This window comes from Pezoporus occidentalis, unplaced genomic scaffold, assembly GCF_034315485.1.
Source record: "Pezoporus occidentalis ecotype Australia unplaced genomic scaffold, CSIRO_AGI_Poc_V1 ctg109, whole genome shotgun sequence".
NCBI classification, from domain to species: Eukaryota; Metazoa; Chordata; class Aves; order Psittaciformes; family Psittacidae; genus Pezoporus; species Pezoporus occidentalis.
In genome coordinates this window covers 2,406,178-2,427,170 of record NW_026912875.1, presented here as the reverse complement: position 1 = coordinate 2,427,170, position 20,993 = coordinate 2,406,178, and the positions used below count along the sequence as shown (strand labels likewise).

At 44.7% G+C, this 20,993-nt stretch overlaps 1 protein-coding gene across 6 annotated transcripts in view; it reads right to left on the bottom strand.

The window, feature by feature from the left end:
• Positions 1-1,880: 1,880 nt before the first annotated feature.
• SOBP (sine oculis binding protein homolog) overlaps positions 1,881-20,993 on the bottom strand; it is a 117,891-nt gene continuing 98,778 nt past the window's right edge. For 3 of the 6 annotated variants that reach the window (XM_062624808.1, XM_062624785.1, XM_062624815.1), the window contains 2 exons: positions 18,068-20,022; positions 1,881-3,847 (listed from right to left, as the gene is read on the bottom strand). In XM_062624808.1, the coding sequence (XP_062480792.1) occupies positions 18,070-20,022 (1,953 nt within the window). In that variant the 3' untranslated portion in view covers positions 1,881-3,847; positions 18,068-18,069. Of the gene's footprint in view, positions 3,848-11,217; positions 15,467-15,584; positions 15,735-18,067; positions 20,023-20,993 lie in introns of those variants that run through there. The other 3 variants (XR_009966006.1, XR_009966005.1, XR_009966004.1) reach the window with 3 other exon arrangements.

Here is a 20,993-nt window from a genome sequence, read left to right as displayed (position 1 = left end):
ATCTCACTTGGATAAGCATCCTCACAGATTTGGCGCACAGCACTTATTTGAACAAAGCAAATTTATTTCTATCATTTAGGATGGAAAAAGCATGAAATGTTTTCATTTTGAGGGACCTTCTTGTCCGCAGAATTGGGCCACTCAAATAGGGACATGTGTTGTAGTTCTTAAAAAAATGAAGCCCTCAAAATCATCTAAGACAACACAGGAGGCAATTAATGCAGAGTGCTTGCAGCATGCAGACCCCCTACCACAAGGGCAAAATTCCTGCTGACAGCGAGAATTCAGTGCCAACAGAAGGACCTGTGCCGCCTGATCTTAGCAAACTCCCCCTCTGCCCTGGCAGTGTGAAGGGATGCACGCAGGGCCGGCTGCTTAGAGACCCAAGGCAAAGCTTACTCTCTGTGTTCATGAAGACAGCCTCTGCATCTCAAAACTGTACTTGTGCAAGAGCTGAAGTGATTGCTGTTGCACGCAGGAACCTTCCTGTGTATCTCCCAGTGCACCAGGCTTTTCTTTGTCTGGCTCCTTGATGGCTAGTTCTCCAGGAAAGAGCTTGGCTTGACTATTAGGTCTTAGTGCATAATAAATAATGTCAGCAGCAAGCGAGAACTATTCTGCAAGCCTTTGCTGGGTTCCCATTAATTGCAAAGGCCCTTCTTACATCCTTTGTGTAATCCCATTCATTTTGCTGGCATCATACAAGGGATGGATTTGGCCTCAAAAATAAAGCAGGTTTCTTTTGCATAATGTATTGTACCATTTGGTCTGCATTTTGCTGAAGGTTTATGTGTACTTGGATATTTCTCCCCAGATATGCAGCTGGAGATATTTTTAAAATAGCAAACAATGAACTGATTCAACTGTCCAAAGCAGTTGTTCCAATTGTGAATTTTGGGGTAAGTTGTTAAGAAAGTGTAAGGTGGGCAAATTTTCAAGAAAGCTTAGGTAAGTTTGTGAGCATTGGAAATGCGTGAAGCCACCTCCAGCCTGGATTGCTTTCTCTACCTCTGCTGTCCTGATGATTTTTGACAAGCTGATTCCATTTCTGGAAAAAGCAGTTCATGAGAGAGAAAGATTTATCTAAAGAGTCTGTTGTTTTTCGAAGAGTGAAAATGTGTGCTAACAATTCTGGACCATTGACAAAAGCAAAATCAATACACACGGCCTTCATTTTACAGCCAAGTTCAAATGAATAAATAGAGATGCAGCAAGCTGTTTACTAGGGAGACAAGCTCTGCTCTACATGCCCTTCCAAGCAGGCACACTTAACACTGTTGTTTGCCTTAACATGGCTGGTTAATGGAATCAATCAAATAGTTACAGAGCTCACTGGACATTTCAAATCCCTCCATCAGCAGTGCTGGCCAAGGGCTGGGAAGCAAGAGCTATTGTGCAAGATAACTTAGGGTCTGCAAATCTGTTGCTGTTGCAGAGTTTCGGGGGCATTTGGGAGGATTTTGGTGCTTTGAAGAACCTAGGCTTGATTTCAGGGGGAGTTCATGCATAGAAAATCCCCAGCCTTACAAAAGGTAGGCAGAACACGCTCTGTACACAGCCCCAAGTGAAGCATTGCACAGATCCCCATGAAATGAATGAAGCTGCAGCTAGTGCATCCGTCCAGGGCTCTTTAAGACAGGACCTAACTCTGCTGTGCGCTGTGGGGTTCCCCCCCTCCCCATGCCTTAAACACTGCAGAACATGAGAAGTGCAAAAATGGAAGGGACATAGGTACAGCCTTCAAGAACATTTACACGTATTTTTCTGACACTTCAGGCTGAGTTTTGTTTTGTCTCTGACCATGCAGGTAGAGGAATGAATAACCACATGCACAAAAAAGATTAAAACAAGAATAATAATAAAACAACAGCACATTTAAGTGCATTTTTTTTTTCTTGGAGATTTATTTTGTTTTAATAAATCTGACACCAGTCAGGGAGAGAGAAAAGCGTTGCAAGCCCAAAAGGAAAGCAGAGCACACTTGAGGGTGCTTCAGATTCTTGCTCTCTTGAAGATGTTTCGTTGTTTGAGCTCTCTCCCCAGACTCAGGAGTTGTTGGGTTCCCCCTCCCCCCTCCCTTTTTTTCTTTTTTTTCTTTTTTTTTTTCGTTTGTTTTTTTAAAAAGCGAGCTTACTCGCCCGGTGTGTTTTCCAAGCTTTCACAGCTCTAATAAATAAGGAGCACCTGTAAAACAGTAGCTTGACTTAAGTGAATCTGTACAAAGGAAAATATAGAAATACAGTATATACATAGTGCTCATAGTGCACCATCACTACAAGGCTCTGGTTCAACTGGCTCTGCTACCCTGCTCCCAACACCGCTGACACGGGCAGAGACACTGCTCCTGCACACTGCTCCTCACTTCCCTGCAGGAGCCTTATAGAAAAGGTGTACTCTGAACACTCGAGAGTGAACAATTGCTTTATTCGAGTTAGTAAACAGTTACACTGAATCACAAGGTGATCTGATTTTTTTTTAATTTTTTTTTGTTTGTTATTTTTTTGTGGGTTTTTTCTTTTGTGTTTTTTTTTGGCATTTTTTTTTGTTTTTCTTTCCTTTTTTTTTTGTTTTTTTTTTTTCTATTTGTCAGAATGGGGTACTCCACAACTCTCTTACCAATTCAGTGCCAGTATAACATGCTCTAGTGTACTTTTGGACTCTTGGCTACAACTGTACAAGTGCACACAAGTAAATTCTACCCTGTTATCCTCCACCCACTGATTGAGGATCGAATTGCACATTTCTCTTAACCATGACAGGAGAAAGCAAACAGTGAAACAGAATCATGGGGGATCTTTCTCACTTTACCCTTGTTTTCATTGGTTTGTCCATACCATTCTAATTATCATGAAAGGGCTATGCATATGGAGAGATTGTCTCACTGCCTTCCTGGATCACTGAAAACCATCAGGGTTGAAATTTCATCCAAGTCTTTCGTGACGCCCAGCAAATATTCCCCTCAGATTATTTTACACCTTGAGGGAATTTTGGTCTTTAGTTCAACACTCTTGCTCTGTTCCCAAATGGGGCACTATTTAGGGGAATTTAAAGAGAAAGCTGAGAAGAATAAACATTTACTGAGTTCTCTTGGCATTCAGTCTCTGAAAAACCACAGTATAAACTATTCATGCTGCTTCTTATATCTGTCAAATCAAAAATTAAAAGCCATAAAAGTGTAACACTGAAAATATGGCATTAGAAAGGATAAAGGTGGCCTTTGTAAAAAATAACAAGGAAAGTATATTAGCCAATAAAATATTCTAACTCTTCATTTAAAAGTGCATCATGGGTAGGACAGAGATGACTCTGAAGCGTTGCTACTCCAGTATTACCCCTTTCCCCCATCAAAACTTGAATAGGTCCAAAACCATACAATGCAAATCACGATTCGTAGTGTAGCAGCAAAACCACAGCAGTTTTTCAAAGGAAAAAAAAAATAAAAAAAAAAAATAAAAAAAAAAAATCTTTATCATTGTCCAGTCTCAAATATCTGAACTTTGAAGTCAGAGAGGGAAAAGTACCTATGTTGGTCCGTGTGGTTTTTGAAACCAGGGTGAAAATCCCCCACAGCAAGAAACCAAGAGGCAAAAAGCGTTCCTTGGAGGAGAAGAGGGGTGGTCGCAGGAATGCTGAGCACACTGTGTGGGTCCATGATGTGCTGTCTTCTGGGTCAAAGGCACCCGTGGGACCGAGGCTTCCTTGGAGGGGCTTCGTGACAGGAAGCTGCTTTCATGCTGGACTTCTAGCCAGAAGGGGTGGTGAGCGGACCAGCTGGTGTCATTCGGTGGAGTGACGTGGTTTGCTCTGCTCCCTTTCTCCATGCAAGGTACCCTGTCGGCGAGTGTTCCTGCAAAGCAGACAAGCAGAGATGGTCAGGGCAAGTGGTGGGAGACTCACTGCAGACAGGCTGGGCAGCGCCTGAGCTCACATCGCACACAGCCACACAGTGAGACACCAGCCCACTGCTTCGGCCTTGGCTGCCCCTCGTACCACAAGGCAGTTGGTACATGCAACCTCTGAGGCTGCTGGAGAGGGAGATGGAGGAATTCCTGTGATAAAAAGTTGGAAACTGATATAATAATAGTCCATTCTCTGGGTTTCATAGAGCGCCTTTCATCCTACAAGAGCACGGGTGAATAACGATACCTTGCAATTATACAGTACCCTTCACCCTTGATCTCAGTGTGCTTTACAGAGATGGGATGTACTGCTCTCTACATTGCATAGGCGGGAAAGAAGAGTCAGAGAAGGAGAAGCATTTGGATCAGGATCCCCCATCACCTGGGATGGGGATAGGACGGGGAATGCCAGGGCTCCCCAGAGACACCTCACTGCATGGACTAGTGTGGCAGGGGATCATAACCATCAGAGCATAGGACTGACGCTGGCTAGCATGACAGACAATTCAAATAAAGGCATTTTAGAACCCAAGGAAGAACCAGGCATTACTCTCACTTAGAGGAACTGCTACCAAGATCTGATGTCTTGAACACATACATTTCCATGGACAATGTGTGAGATGAGAACAAACCCCTCCAGATCCTGTTAGACCAGATCACAGAATTAGGCAAAGAATTTAACTTTCCAGTTGTTCTCTTTTTCCAACCTGGTCCTCATCTCCAGGTCCATTTTCTCCTGTTACCCAAACGGATGGTCTGACTGCTGTTGTTTTCTTTCTTTTCTCCTTTTTTTAGGACACAAAAGGTATGCATTCTGCAGGATGTATTCAGACAACTCCCTTTTGAAGCCCACAGGTGCTTTGGGTGAACAATACTAGGAGCAAACACAGCTTTATTGATGTGAGCCCTTCAGGAAGCTGCATGATAGCTCCCCTAAAATAAGGTGAGCTTTTGTCAGTGGTCACGACAAAGGCCAAAGTCATGAGAAACTTTGGACTCACATTTTTGAAAACCCAGATCACCTTCTTACCAGTCTAATGCAGCTAACAACACCCCACTGGTTATAAGCTCCTGAAGCCTTAGTTTATCGAGGGGCTACTGGGTGATACACCATGGCCTCATGTGCTTGCTTCCCTTGTCAGTTGGCCATGTAGACTGCCTAGCAGGGACTGTTCTCTTTCTAACACAGCGTGCTTTGGACTCTGCCTCCTTGGATGGGATCTGCTGTCCCTTACAGATTTTGACTGAAACTTTGAAGTACTTATGGTCTTAATTTTTGTTCTGGGTCACATTTTCCTTCTCAGCCTGGTCCATGATCTTCCCTTCACAGTGGCTCCTCTGCGATCTCCCTCATCACTATGCTTGTATCCAAACCTCCATCCTTCTCAAAGCAGAGACTGGAAGGCACATTGAATAGGTTGACCAGCATAAACTCCCAGAGCATGGGGACCACTGTATCTAGGTTAAGGAGCAGCATTTGGTTTGTCAGGCAATGTGCTCAGCAGGACTGAGCAGCTTTGTGTGTACAGAGAGCTGTGGACAAGAACTGAGAACTGGGAGGTATCCACCTACTAAGTATTCCCCATTAAGTATACAACTGCTTTCTGTCACTTCTTGGCTTGAAATCCTGCTCTGAGATTAACTAAAAAGGCCAGCAGAGAAAATAATACCTGTAATGTCTCTATAAAACCTCATTCTGTGCTTTAGGAATTTTGCCTCCTCCTCTCTTTCTGTACATCAACGGAAACAGATTTCCATCCCTCACTAATCAGTCGCAAATGGCATGGCGTAGCACCAGCTGATTAAGTGATTTGGGAGGGAGGGCGTAAAGTTCACTAGCTCTCTGCCTGGAGCAGTCAGCTTTGTAAGTCCTGTCTATTATCCTTTACTGCAGATAGATTCAGTGTAACAGAGTATGCAGATTGGAGAGAAGGACCTTCCGTGGTGATTGGCTTGTATGGCAGTAATTGTGTTTGATGGATGCATCTTCGTAGCAATCAAGTGCAAAATAAAAGCCCATATCAGGCATAGCATGCAAAGTTCTATAAAGAAATGAGAACACACTGGTCATCACCACTTCACAGATAGATGTTATACACCTCATGCCAACACTAGCAAGCATGACCAGCACAATAAAGTCAGCTATTTATATCTCCCCCAAAAACCAAATTAGGTTTTAGGAGAGCGACATATGCTCTTCACCCCAGGTGAACTTGTCCTCAACACACATCAAATGTTGCGGATCAGACACAAAACATGCATCAGCCACAGAAGAATTTTCATGAGCATAAAGCCATGGAGCTGAGCTTATGTGAGCTGCACTGAGGTAAGCACACTGGGTGTTGCCTGCTTTCCAGAGCTAAGCAGAGCTGGGCTGATCCTGGGGTGGAAGATCACCTAGCAGTCAGAGGTAGGCTGCAGTTCCAACCCCAGGAGTCAGCATGGCAAAGATGACAGAAAGAGAACAAGTCAGGTATGTTCATTTCTGCCCTACTGTCAGTGCAGGGCGGGGAAAGGAGAATAACTCAACTGGATCATGACCCACCTCAAGCAGGTAACTTTGAGACTCACCTGTGCAGGCTCGATGGTGACACAGTGTTCCCCTGAACAGCAGGTGAGAGCTGCACTGGTGCCCTCTGTGGCTGTTAGTCATAACCTCAGCAACGGGCAGCTATGACACAGGCTGCACCAACACAGAGCTTCCTCTTTGGTTTATGCCCTAACACGTGAGGATTTAAGTGCTTGCTTATCAGGACAGATTGGCAGCTAGGGCAGTGCCTCCCGAGGAAGTTCCTCCCTCCCTTTCTGCAGCTAGCCAGCTCTTTCCAGGTGCCACTACAGGCCTACAGCCCTTCATCCTGCACAGCCCTGGGACTGGTGCGGTGGGAAGCTTGGCCCTGCCAGTTGCTAGAACTGCTCCTCACTACATGCCTCCACACTTGAGGAGCTGGGTAGCTCAGCTCTGGGGGCATTTCCTTCTCCTGCTCCCCCATACCCAAGCACTGATGCTTGTATGGTTGCTCCCAGCTCTGCCCCGTAAGTCAAGTGTTGCCACAGTGGCAGCACACTCCTGCAGGCACCGACAGCTGCCAGGAATAGCTGCTTCTACCCAGTGCTCTCCCCAGACATGTCCTGCCTCCTCAGAGGGGCCATGTCATTGACATTGCTTTGGGCACATGCATGCACACAGACACACACAGTTTTTTCCATGCTTGCTTCCCCGTTCTGTGCTCCATTGATCATTTCTGTCTCCAGATACGTATCTTATTGTTCAGGAAAAGATGAGAGACTGGGTGGGGAAGGCTGAGGCAACTGTTGATGTGGGCTGGCATGGGAGAGTTTCCGTCATTTAGCACAGCACTTAATTCACCCAGACAATGAATGCTGATGTGCTAAAAGAGGCCTAGTTCATCTGGGATGTGCATGCCCCTAGAGTAAGGGCACTGCAATTATTTTCTCAGGGAAACTGCTCTGAAAATAAACCACAAGAGTGCAGCTAAAGTCAGCATAGGAGCAAGCTCAGCCCTGGAAACACTCTGGAATCATCTGTTACTTGTAATGGTTCTGTAATTTATTCATTTATTTTAGCAGTTCTTCAAGCAGTTCAAGCTTCTTCATTAAAACCTTCCCCTTTGAATAATTGATGATGGGGATGCCACATTGCAAGAGGCCTTTAGCATGAATGGGAGAACAAGCAGGGTCCTTAAGCATGAACCCTTGATTTGAAGGTATTTTCCTTCTGCTCTGGTCTTGTAAACTATAGATCCTTCTCAACTTTGGGTCAGATATGCAACTCAGGCTCTCCTGCCTACTGAAATGTGAGCTGTAATCTAAGCAGACACAGTGACTTTAAGGAACGCACTGGGGAAGAGGCTTGGCATTTGCCCTCCTTTTATGCCTAGGCAGAAGAAGTGGTAGGGGCAGCTTAATCACCCCTAACTTTGTGCCTGAATTGTTGCAGGGATGCACCAGAGGCCATGCTTGCAATCGTATCCAGTTGCCTTGTAGTCAGGGAAGGACCTTAAGGGAGAAACATGAACTGGAAGGCAGAAGGTTTGCTGTGTGCTGTTTCCTGCTTCCCTGCATCTATTCTTGGAAAAGCCTTTGGGGAAATTTCACCACTTTACAACTGCGTTTGGCCCCTTGCTGGTACATTTAGTACCGTCTCTCACTATGCTCATTCAATATATGTTAAACTGAGACCTAAAACTAGCTAGTGAAGTTAGGAACAGGGATGCATGTCATCGTGACCTTGTTACGCAGTAAGCAAATGGTAGAAATGGAGTTCCAGGCCCTTCTTCATGCTCCTGCATGGCCCAAGGGAAAATTACCTATTAGAAAGACGCAGCAAAGGAATCACCACTATAAGTTACCAAGATGTGGGTTCTGCACTCCTGGATTTACCAGGCAGCCAGCTCTTCACTGAAGAGAAATGAGACAGAAATGAAGCCCTCTCTACCTCTTTCAAAAAGGATGACAATCATTCAAACCCCAGCTGTCTAACAGCAGACTGCTCTTGACTCCTTTGTTACAGCCCTAGGCTCAATGGTAGGGATAGAGCATAAGGCAAAGGGAAAAGGAGTCTCATTTCTCTGTTACACATTTCCATAAAGACAGTGCTATCCCCCAAAACAGGAGCACAGCCTTGGCCTGGGTAAGCATGCAGCTCTTCTTCATAGCCAGTGGAAATAGCATTCCAAATTCAGCAGAGAGCTGCCACATACCTGGGGAGAATGGCCTGGGCTGCTGTAAATCCCCCCTCCCCCGTACCACAAAACAGCAACGCAACTTCACCATGCAACTTGTTCTGCACATACCGAGGAGATGTGGCACCTCCTCTCCCCTTCAGGTTTGGATTCTCCTGGGTCAAACAGCTGCCACCAGGAAACAAACAGGGACCCATGCTGCAGCTTTTCAAATTTCCATTTCCTCATGTTCCCATCACTGTCAAGCTTTCTGTGGAAGCAGCTCCCCACTGAACTGCACTGCTTTGTCCTTTTCCCTTCTTGTGGCACAGGCAGAGGAGAGGTAGGGTCTCATGACTTTAACCCAGGGGAACCCATTCTCCTCCTCACACCCAGTGGTGCTCCAGAGCAGGCACTGCATTCAGTGCTCTGAAACGTGCAGGAAGAGCCTCTCTATCCACTAACTTTGGAGAAAGTCAGAGGAGATCAGTCTTGGTAGGCTAAGATGAACATTTGGGCTCAGTTCACCAGATTTTAGCATCAGTGCTGCTGTCAGTTTTCTCTGTTGTTGTCATCCTTCCTTCCCCACTACCACTTTCTACTTTTCAAAGTAGCCATCTTCACAGAATCTCTCTAACTATTCTCTTCATATAATGTTTCACCATTTCAGTGAAGTTTCTCATGGTTTAACCTTTAATAGAACTATTGCTCATCGAGCTCAAACTCCCCTTCACTTTCAATCTGAAATAATGATAAACCCCCTATCAGGCCCTCCTACCTAGCCCCATGGCACCATCTTTCTCCAGGCTTTCACTGACAGGGGGTTTCTGGTTTACATTTTGGGGCATTTTGAGGTATGTATGCAAATCATGCAAAGAGGAAAATGCCGTCACAGTTCTGGACTTCTAATCTCAGCTATAGCACCTGGTCATGTCCCCTGTGGCAGACCTCAGAGCTTGCCTGGGCCAGATCCTACTTTACAGTGGGATAACCAGGTATATCTCCACAACAAGAAGACAGTCCATTGCCTTACAGCTGGTGCAGCACCAGTTTCTTGGCACACCTGTAAACAGTTTACTTTTCCCACTGATGCTCCATGTGCAGGTGTGGAAGAAGATACCATCTTTCCTTTCAAAAAATCCAGCCAAATTTTCTTCCAGTTCTCCTATTCTGCACCAGGATAAAGCTGAAACTTTGCAGAACAATACAAGCAAGCAAGCAAGCAAACAAACAAAAAGCCCCAAACCCAACCATCCAGCCAAAAAAACCCCAAAACATAAAACCTAAAACAGAAAGAAAACCAAATCCAGTTAGTTTCTACTCTTCTTTCCTGAAAACAGGCAACCACTGCGATGCGATAACCCTTTTTTAAGCCTCTGATTTTGTCTGAATAAAAATAGAAGCTTCAATTTGAATTTCAGCAGTCTCCTGTGGGCCCAAACCACTAGGCTTCTTGGCTATTCTGAGGTGCTTCTCAATTTTCTTATCCAAGCTCATCTCTTCAAGTAAAACTAGCTAAATAGCCAGAACAAGGCAGAATAACTGTGGGTAGCATTGTGAAGGAGAGTGAATGGTGAGGATGGGGATCTCGTGGAGCAGCAGCCTGTACCTCCCTGTGAGCATCCTCCTCCTTGCCTGGTCCTGGCTTTTAGTCTGAAATGCTATTGTGGGCCACAAAATCGTAACAACAATAACAGCAATACTTCTTATAATAATTTCTCCCCCCTCCACCCAGGAGCAGCACTGACTCTTTTAGTGAAAAGTTTCAGCATCCCATACAATCAACATTTTCACATTTTCGCACAAACAACCCCTCCATCCATAAGCATGAAGGTCTGCATGCCTGCTACTGGCCCCATGGTGTTTCTCTCCCTTGTTTTCCCAGCCCCCATCCTGGTTCAATTCAGCCTAAGGAAGAGCAGATGCAGACTCATCCAAAGGCAAGAGGTCATGCTCAGGCAGCCAAACTGTCAGGCAGATTATACTGGGGGGGCGGGGAGGAGCAGAAAAACCCCACCCAGCAACATAAGGAGCAAGCAGGTGAGACCTGGCATAGACCTCAGTGCCACGAAGCTTAGAACACAGGCTTTATCCCCAGCACTGCTGGACACCATTGTTACAGATTTTCTCTATTTATTTCCCACCTTCCCTCCCACTTCAAGAAAAAAGAAGCAGTATTTTTACCACCAAGATAACTTTTTCATCAATAATCGGTAAACTCTTTCAAATAAAACTGAACTGGCATTTTAGTTGCTATTTGAAATTTAGGGTCAGAATTTAAGCTTTCAGTGACTTCATCACATATCTTTCCTTTTCTACTTATACTCAAGCATCTCTCAGCTGAATTCCTGTGGGAAAGGGTTCTTTTTCCCCTCCTTTTGAATAGGCAACTTAGAAGTGGCAGCACAAGTGGTTCATGAAAGCTTATAAATATTTGGAGCATAAGCAGGCAACACAAAGTTTTACATTTAACCACGTGGACTCCAAATAAATAGATGAAAATTGCTCTAACCATAGGTTCCAATATCAATTGGCTGATGATAGGATGCAGATCTTTCCAGAGAGGTTGGAACTTGATAGTTATTTCTCTCTCCACTGCCCAATTCCTAAACCCCCTATTTTTATAAGGGATGTTTTTGGGGGGAGGAAATGTGTGCTTCCATAGAAGATGATTACATTACACAGCCTGAAAGTCTGAAACTGGGAAGATGGAGTGCAGCAGAGAATGGGAGCATCCTCTCAACAAACACAGTTCAGCCGCTGTGCCGCTAGATAATTTGTTATTGTAGGTTGGCTTGAATTTAAGACAGTAATGTTTCAGGAACACTTGGAAAAGTGAGCCAGCTGCAGGGAGGATACCATTACAAATTGAGACACATGTTGTACAGGAATACCAGTCTCTTCAAATACCAAAATCGTGTCTGGGGAAGTAAAGCCATGCAGATGAGTCAGAAGCAGGACCTCATCTGTAATGTGCTGAGAGCTTTCAACTTGCATTAGAGGCACTGAGCGCTGAGTGTGCACAGTACTGCACAGGATCAAACCTAGATATTTAATTAGTTGTAATTTTCTCATGGTAGAAGAAAATGTCGAATAGTCGAGGGTTCTGCAGAATGTCAGAGGTTACTCCGACTCACAGTTCTCACAGGATGATCACACATGCTTCCAAACACAACCTCTGGTCCTGGGAGTGAAATGCACCTTGTTATCAAAATAGTGTAAATAAGGTAGTGATTAGTAGGTGTCAGCCATGGGAACTCAACTGATGGAAGCACCCAGGAATGTGCTTAAATTGCCTGGTTTGCTCTGTAAAAATACTTAAAAATAGACAGGAGAGACTCAGCAGGTAATCTGGAAACAAAAAGTGCTTCAGAAAAGCTTGCTGGTCAATCTGATTTCCTCGTGATTTCTTGTGCAAACAGCTTTGCTTCTGCTTTGCTTGAATCTCCCCCTGCTTTTTTAGAAAGAACTTAGTTTTATCTTAAAATCTATTGCTCACTGCTTGATTATGCCCATCTTTTTCACAACCACAGTCCCCGAAAGTGTTTTGCTTCTTTCTGACCCACTTTCAAGTATTGCTCCTGAGAAATAGTTTGTAAAATCCTAACAGTTGTTCAGATCTCACCGTTCTGCACTGAAGTTGGCTATGATTGTTTCAGGGTCAAGCTTCACAAAGGTTATTAGGTGCTTAGCTCCTTATCAGATTTCAGCAGCAATCAGACACATACTGTCCAGCATCTCGGCCTCTGAATGTAATGGCAACCATTGTCTCAGATGATGTTTTTACAAGGGTCTGTAAACCCTTGTCTGGTTTACTGCTCTGGTTTACTATGGTCTTTGTTGTTAGGGACTCTGTATTTAATCATGAGTTGTGCTTTTTTTTCCCCATAAAGTTTCCTTTGGTAGCTCAACAGCACAAGAACAGAGAGATGGGGAGCTACTCTTCCCTGTGCCTGTTTCACACTTTACACTTTTGAGAGCAGCCCAGTCTGATTTGCACCAGCTTAAATAAGAGGAGCATTTAGCCTTGTATGTATGAAAGTGCCTGGTCAGTCTTTAAAGCCTGGCAAAGAATTATGAGTAACTCATTTCAATATGAATGTGGGTGGTACCAGCTTAGGGAATGGCATGGATTACATGCTTATTTCAGTTCAAATGATTTTCATTTCACAAGACAATTACAACTAGTAAGGGCAAGCAAGCACCAAAAAAGATCTCTGAAGTCAGTGGTCCCAGACCCTGGGAGTTGACAGGTAGGCTACAGTCTCCAGGAGCTGCAAGGTCTGCAGATTTCAGTCAATTGAGTTATGCCATTTTTTACCCGCTGAAGTTCTGGCCATGTGTTTTGTTTGCCAACAGCCCTAGATGCTCACTACCTCTGTAAATCAGACCAGGTGAAATTGTTTTCTAAATTGGGTTCAAGAATCGGATATCATATTTGAAACATATGCCCTAAAGGGTTTTACAGAAAAGCAGGAGGAACCCACCAGAAATCAGCACTTGTTCCTTTGATTCAAAGAGTGTGCAGCGATCTATGGCAGTGTATCACAAGCCTGCTATTTACTGCCCCTGAGAAGGAAGTCAGCACTCCCACACCCCGGCAGCAAGATGTGGGAGCTGAAAGCTACCCTGGAAGTATGTCATTTTATACTTCACCATTTTGAGAGCCCTTTTTTTTCCCTGGGAAACCCCTTTTCTGATTTAATGTATCCATCTGAGAAGCTACACAGGCAATTTTAAAATGTAAGATCACACTGCTAGAGCCAGGCATCTCTCAAGGGCAAAGCTTCCATTACAAGCAAATGTGTTTAAGGCTTTGTGGTGTTAGCAGCCTCTCCTCTCCCTCTTTGGATAAATGGAAAATTTCTGTAGGCTCCTGAGAAGCCAGGTGAAGGAAAACTTCTGAACCAGAAGAGTAGGTGTTAAGTGTATGAGTCCAATTACTCTGCTGATTTAAATTAGTTTAGCACCAGTGGAACTATATCCAGTTAAAATTAGCTGAATCTCTGGCCCACAGTACTGTGTCAGCGGAGACGACTAGCATAAAAATGTGTTTAAATATCAAAAATCTGTTTTCAAGTATACCTTTAAGGTCAAATTTTGTCCTGATCATAGGAAGCTGGGCAGGGTAAGATGCCGGCGGATAGATGCTACAGTGACAGGGAAGCGATAAAAACTCGTAAGGCAGAAAGGGAGGTTAATAGCTATGGCCCTTGCTTCAGGAATCCTGACCTGAGCAGGAAATTTTGTGCTGGACCATTATGGGCAGGGGAGCTCACAGTGGGATATATATTACTTCTGCTCTGAACTGGAGCATTCTGCATGTTGTACATTTTTACAACTACAATGTATGGACTAGACAGCTGGAGGTTTGGGCCTATAACTCAGCAGATGCTGACCCCAGGACTTACAGGTAGGTGGCCATAGTCCTACTACTTCCATTACTTCTGGAGAAATTCTGCTGACACAAGCAGAGAAACTCCTTCCTTTTGTTACCCCTCTGCCCCCAGCATAGGATTAATGAACACACACAGAAGCTAGCTGAGAGTTTAGCATGTGCCACTTAGTTTTCTAATTTAGTTTACAATAACTGTCATGTTAAATCCAAGCAGACCCTAGTGTTTTCATTTATTTGCTTTAGGAAACCTTGACACCAGAACTGGAGGGTTAAAACTGATCCCGCCTGGACATAAAGCATGCAGGCAGTCAACACTAACACTGCTAATTTTAGAAACTCGCGTTGCTCAAACTTGAAAAAATAACACTCAACAGAATATTCTTCCTAGCTTCATTCCTTTATCATTGTAGGACTTTGGCACGGAGGCATCTTTTACTGGTCCTTCCAACTGCATCAAGCTAGAACAGCTTGACAGTCCACATCCTGATGGAGAGACTAAACTTTAACATCAAGGATTATGTTGCTGATTAGCACTTCCAATAATCAAGTAATTGGTACATTAAATAATCCAGAGTTTGGCGACTTGCCTGAAAAGGTCACGCTTGCATTGATTCCTTTTCAGAGAGCCCATGTTTCTATTACACAAATTCAATCTGTCTGTCCAGAACTCTAGCGTAAAAATATTTGGCTAATTTCCTTCTTTTCATACAATTTTATGGGAAATAAAATCCAAGGAAAGCTGCATGTTAGGGCAGCATGTTCAGATTTTCCAATTAGGGTAGGTGGGGAGCAGGAGAGAAAAAGACAATTCTATGAACTTTTTCTGTCTCCCAGGTTAGCGTGGCCAGTGCAATCAATACAAACCTCCAAGGGCCCAAGTCAACACAATTATTAGTTCAGCTCCTACCTTGCTTGTATTTTATTATAATTTCTGAAGAGTTGGGAGTCTCCCATGAGGAATCCTCCCCACAACCAGACTGCCAAAGGAGCTGGGATTTACCATTGTCCTTCCCCAGGCCTGGGCATGAGGAACTCATGGGCACAGCTGAGGTCAGGGCTATGGTGCAAGAGGCTGCACTGATGCTCTGCTCCCCTGCTTGTTCCCTCTTGCTTCCTCTGCTCATCCCCTCTGTATAGACAGGCAGGCTCTGAGCCCTGTGCAGTCATCACAGACTGCTGGGAGGCCAGAAATCTAAGCGGCCTTCTTGCTCCCCTATACTGCCTATGACCAGCACTAGCAAAAGGGGGAGGGGGTCTGCATAAAACCAAAGAGTCCACACCTCAAATCAGTCATCAGAGCTGCACAAACCACTTGTGCGTGACTTGAAAGGCTCAAAACCTGTCCACATTTCACTGTGGTACCCACTGGAATGAGATGGTTATTATGCTGTTTATTTCTGCAGAGTATTTTGGGTATCCTCTTTCCCTTGAAGCACACAAGGATCCTGGTCTCACATCTCTTCCTCACAGAGGCTACATCTTTTCTTGTGAAGAAAGGAGGGGACGAATACAGACTGACTAATAACCATCACCATGCCATACTATGCTACTGCACAAACCCCAGAGGCATGGCAGACACCCAGGCTGGGCTTTTTAACTTACAGTGTCTATGGGGACATCCATGTCTGTGCCAGTCACACTAAGTTTCCTTCACAGCAGGGAGAAAAAGCCATTCCTAGGGCACAGTTTGTCTGAGCTGTCTTAGTTGTTGACTTCAGGATGAGCTCAGCTGTCTCTTTGAAGCGCCTGCTTCTGTAGGTTGATTTTAAAGAGAGTTTAGACAATTAGCTCAGCTGTGTCTTCATTCCAGATGTCTATATTGAGTCAGATTAATCTTGCCTGACAACCTGAAAACTTCTCTGTAAGACAGTCCTTACGCTGGGACAAAGGAATACATGCAACTCTTGGTGAATAGGAAAATGGTTACTCCTGAGGATAACCACAGTGGCAGTTATTGACATTTAGAGAATACAAAAAGCTGAGGACAGTGAGTGATTCTTGTCTTTTCAATGCAGCTTGTTCAGTGTGCCCACTTTTTCTGTCAAATACTACCCGTGAAATGATGTCATATATAATCATGTCAACAGGCAAAAATACACAATTCAGTGAAGCCAGAACTCCCTCTGATGTTTTAAGGCTTTGGCTCTGAATGATGCTAAAGCCCTCCTGGGACTGGGACCTCAGAGAGGTGGCATTACTGCAGCCTGGATGGTTCAGGCAAGCATAAATAGATGCCTGTCTTTAAGTACTGTGTCAGTACACAAATGTGCACTGGCTTGAAGCAAACCACAGCTATGGGGTATTTGAACAGGTAGGAGAGGAAGGGTTAACCATGGCTCTCCTAAAATTTAATAAAAGGGATGCAGTCAAATAGTGGCCTTCTCTCTAGATCAAATCATTACCCCAAGGTAAAAGCGTGCATACATTTATGAAGAGACAATCTTTCAAGCTCCAGAAGCGGCACACTGAGGTTTGCAATAAAGATCTCGCTGCTGAGAGAGCATATAGTCCATCCATACCTCAGGGGTAGTTAGGGGGATCCCCACTAGCAGGACTTAGGATTGTGTAAAGATTTTAAATATTCATTCGACCTCCAAGTTATATATATGTTGTTGAATAGCCCAAGAAAGTTATAGATGTCCTCTGCACTTACAAATATATCTTTTAAATGTGTTAGCACATGCTGAGAGCAAAGAATAATGGTTCTGTTCCATCGAAGAAAGTAAATAAATACTGTTTGTGATCAAGGGAAGTAACATATCCGGCATTGCAGCCAGCACAGGGAATGTGGTATTAACAAATAAAAAGGGAGTTCTGACTATACTGCGGTATTTTTGATGGTGCAAATAGCCTGCAATGACAGAGCAGGGAGATATTGCAATGGCACAGATTTCACAGCATGCGCTGCTATCTATGGTTGTAGGTGCCAAGCACCACTGCAGTCACTATTTGTGCTACCAGGGACAGGGATTTACTGGAGGCTACAGAATATTCCATGGATTGTAATGAAATCTGGCGCGTCACCAAGCCACATCCGGCAAGCCGTCAGTATTTTACTGCTGAACAGATTTCTTGCAACACCCACCATTTTCCCTTTTCCTCAAAGATGCTCTCGATGCTTGTGAATCTAAACAAATGCAATTACATTTGTTTCTTGTTCACAGGTTTGAAGCAAAAGACGTATATTAAACTAACACTTTTACAAAGGTGCTGTTTTATCAGAGGGATTCAGTAGCCTGGGAATAGGGAATGAAAAAGGGGGGGGGGATGTCTCTAGAGCATTGTCCTCGGACAAGCCACTGTTGTTGGCGGACTTACCGCTGTCTCTGCCTTGCTTTACAGCCCTGCCAGGAACCACACACATATACCAACTGCAGGGATGGGGGGAACCTCAGCTGCTTTTCTAAGGTGGGAGACTTGCACCAAAAGCAGATAACTCAGGTAAGAGACCCAAGCCCCATGCTATAGGTCTTGCTGTCTTCCAGACAGCAGGCAACCTCTAAGTACCAGCATCTGAAGAAGGAAAGCTCAGGGAGAGGGGGTTCCATCCCCCCAAAACAGCCCAGCTGAAAGCCAGGTTGCGGTCTGGAGACAAACCAGACTAGGATGACTGGAGATGACCATCTGGTAAATCAGTTGGATTTGAGCTAGCAGGAAGCAGCTGGGTCATCCTGCTCTCGGCTGTGCTGTAGGGCAATTTCAATCATCAGCATGAAGGCCTGAGCTGCTGCCTAACTCAGCTGGAATAAGTAAGCAGATTAATGGATGAGACCTAAACCATATCCTAGGCAGAAAACCACTGACTTCGACATACACAACACAATAACTTCACAGCCAGCACTATCATGAAATGTTCTGTGAGTGAAAGTGTAATGAGGCTGCTGATGAATGGAGTACTGACAAGTACAGATGCAATACAACATGAAGAACAATCTTAAAACATAAATACCAATAGTTTTCTGAAAATGCTGATAAATTGGAATCAGTAACTTTTTGTTTTGCAAAGGCCACATCCACATGAGTTTGACCTCATACCTGAAAATACTCATTCTATTCACACAGAAGGCAGTAGTGATTACACAAACCTTTACTTATTCTGATTTCGAATTCGGAGACACCTCCTTTTCAATGGTGGCTCCAGATCCTCTGGCCCTGTGCTGAGTATTGGTGTTGAGATAATGCACGGTGCAATAGCAGTCTTTTCTGCTGGTTTTGGCACAGGCTGGATCACGCAACCTGTCTTGGGCAGCATCCGCAAAGCATATGCATGGTCCTCGTCTGCTGGATTGTTAAGGTTCGGGTCCTGTTTGTCTCCCCCAGCAAGGGGCTCTTCCCCAGCCTTCTTGCCAGCATCTCCCTCAAGGTGGCAGTTTGATGCGCAGTTGTTCTCCTTAACAGACTCCAGCTCGCTCACAGCCAGCTCCTCCGAGGGCTGGGGCTTTTTCAGCTCCTGGGGCGGCTCCGGGTTCTTGGAACCCTCCGTGCTCTTCGTGCCATTCACAATGACGTTGCACACCGCTGCACCAGCTTCCAGTCCCAGCGTGCCAGAGGCCAAGGAGACGGGACAGCAGTGAGCTCCGTCACTGCACGGTAACGTTTTTGAGTCAACTGGGCTGCAGTTGTCCCTGCAGTCACTGCAGTTCCTTTTGTCTGAGCTACCAAAAGCCAGATTTACAACACTGTTAGGTTCACGTTCAACTTTCACTTGGGCATGTAAAGCCCTGTGGATAACATTGTGCAGCCTAGACCGGTGGCCTACTGTTAGGTCTATCACACCATCCTGTGGACCCTGTAGCACACTGGGGAAACCAAATTTACTGTTCACTGGACTACTAGGTCTGACAGTCAAGTCAACAACTTCATTTTTACTGTGCTCCTGAAGCACTTGAGCTTGATTTAGGGACTGGCCTGAGCAGCTCGGTGACGAGTCAGAGGATTTAGATGATCCTTGCTTCGACTCTCGGGGGGATGAAGAGCTATTGTTTGGCTTTCCCCCAGATGTTTCATTGGAGGTACTCGGAATGAAGCTTTCACCATTGCTGGAGAAGCCATTGGGGGGTTTGGAGTCATTGATGTGAGGGATGGGAATGGGAATGGGGATAGGGACAGGCAAAGGGACAATGACAGGATATGGCACTAGTAGAGTCGGGGGTGGCACCAGCGGGGCAAGGGATGGCAATCCAAAGTTCATCATCTGGGGCATAGGCATAGGACCATTTGGCATCATGCTGACAGGGGGAAAGGGAAGACTGGGCAAAGGAGCTCCGGGAGGGGGAGGCGGCAATAAGCCGGGAGGATTTCCAGGCATGGTAGGTGTTGTGGGGGGATGGATATGAGGGGAAAGCATCGGCCTGTGCATGGGGCTAGAGGTCGGACCCATATTTCTGGGGCCACCTGGTGGCGGACCGATTCCAGGAATCATTGGATTTGACAGAGGGCTGTTAGGATTTGAGGCATGGTGAGGCGGCCCGCGAATAAATGGTGGACGGATTTGCTGCATAATTTGCTGCTCCATGAATATGGGCAGAGGAACTGGCCCACGGTTTGTCATTACCATGGGAGGACTGCGAGGTGGGACACCAATTGGAGGCACAATGCTAGCAGGTGGCTGGACAGAAACTGGTGGAATATTTGGATTCTCACTGATGGGAATAGGTTTGGGAACTGGCGTGGGGATTTTAGTGACAGAGCAGTTGGCAGTGTCAGACGGAGAGGCAGTGGTAGACGCTGATGGTCCAGGACCTTGAATTTGGCCAGCTGCAGACGCTGGGGATGGGGCTTTTCTCCGAGCATCTGCTAGCGGTATATTCCAAGAATCTGGAGTCAGCAGCTGCACCCCAGTGCCTTCTGCTTTATTTTCGACTGGAGGATGTAATGTACTGCACAGTCCAGCTGGAAGATTGGCCTGTGTCTCTTTGTAGAAAATGTCCATTTTGTACTGATTGAGACATTTTGCACTGCAGAACTGAAGCCTTCTTTCCCCGTCCCCAAAATCCAGATACTCTTTTGTGTGTCTTATGTGCTTACACCAGTCACATACCTACAACACAGCAATAAAATCAAATCAGGTAAGAAAAGCAATCTTCTCTTCATAGTGTTATTTTTAAAAGTAAATTTTCAGTTGCTTTGTAAATACCCACATTACTTTTCTAGTAAAAAAAAAAAAATAGTTACATTTGTGAAAACTATGCTTTTTTTTTTTCTCCAAAATATTGGTGAATTGAATGCCACTCCCTTTTCTGGCTCCGATGATCTCAATTATACCTTATACAGTACATTATATATCTGAAACCCATACCACAGATACGAATCCTCAGCTGGCATAAACTATTATAGCATGCATATATAAGTATACAAAGTCCATATGAGTATGGCTGTGATTACTTTTCAGTGGTAATCTATGCACACCTCTACCATCTGAGATGCCATATTGCGCAAGGAGTATGATAACTAGAAAAGGACTCAGAAAGTTTCTGGAAATGCATGCAAACCATTTCTGCTAAACTTCAGCACACTGTAACATTTAGTATTCTATTAAGGGCATCAAATAATAAGTTGGAAAAGGTGTAGTGCTTTCAAACAGCATCATGAAGCAAAAAGCATCATTCATCCTTTGCCCTTCATTCCAAGGAGAAACTTGGAAATAGTCAGGACATTTGTGTAAGGTTCGAATAGTCCCAATTTGTGATGTTTCGGCAAGCTGGAATTATTTTCTGAGCTGGAATTATGTTCTGAGCTGTTGGCCCACTCTTGTGTACGAGTCACTCTGAGTAAAACTTCTTGGCAAGCAAGGGCCTATTTAGCAATTTTTTCAAATACTATGGCAAAAAGTTTGCATCGCAGGCTCATTTGTGTTTTGTTTCTCTGCTCTCCATTTAATCCTTTTTTTGTGTGTGTGTGTTACTATTGGTGTGGTGAAGGCTTAGCCAATTTTTTTTAAAGTAGGGCTGCAGAACTAATTAAGCTGTGAAAGGTTTTCCCAGTTGTAAACCACTAGACACCAAAGTTCAA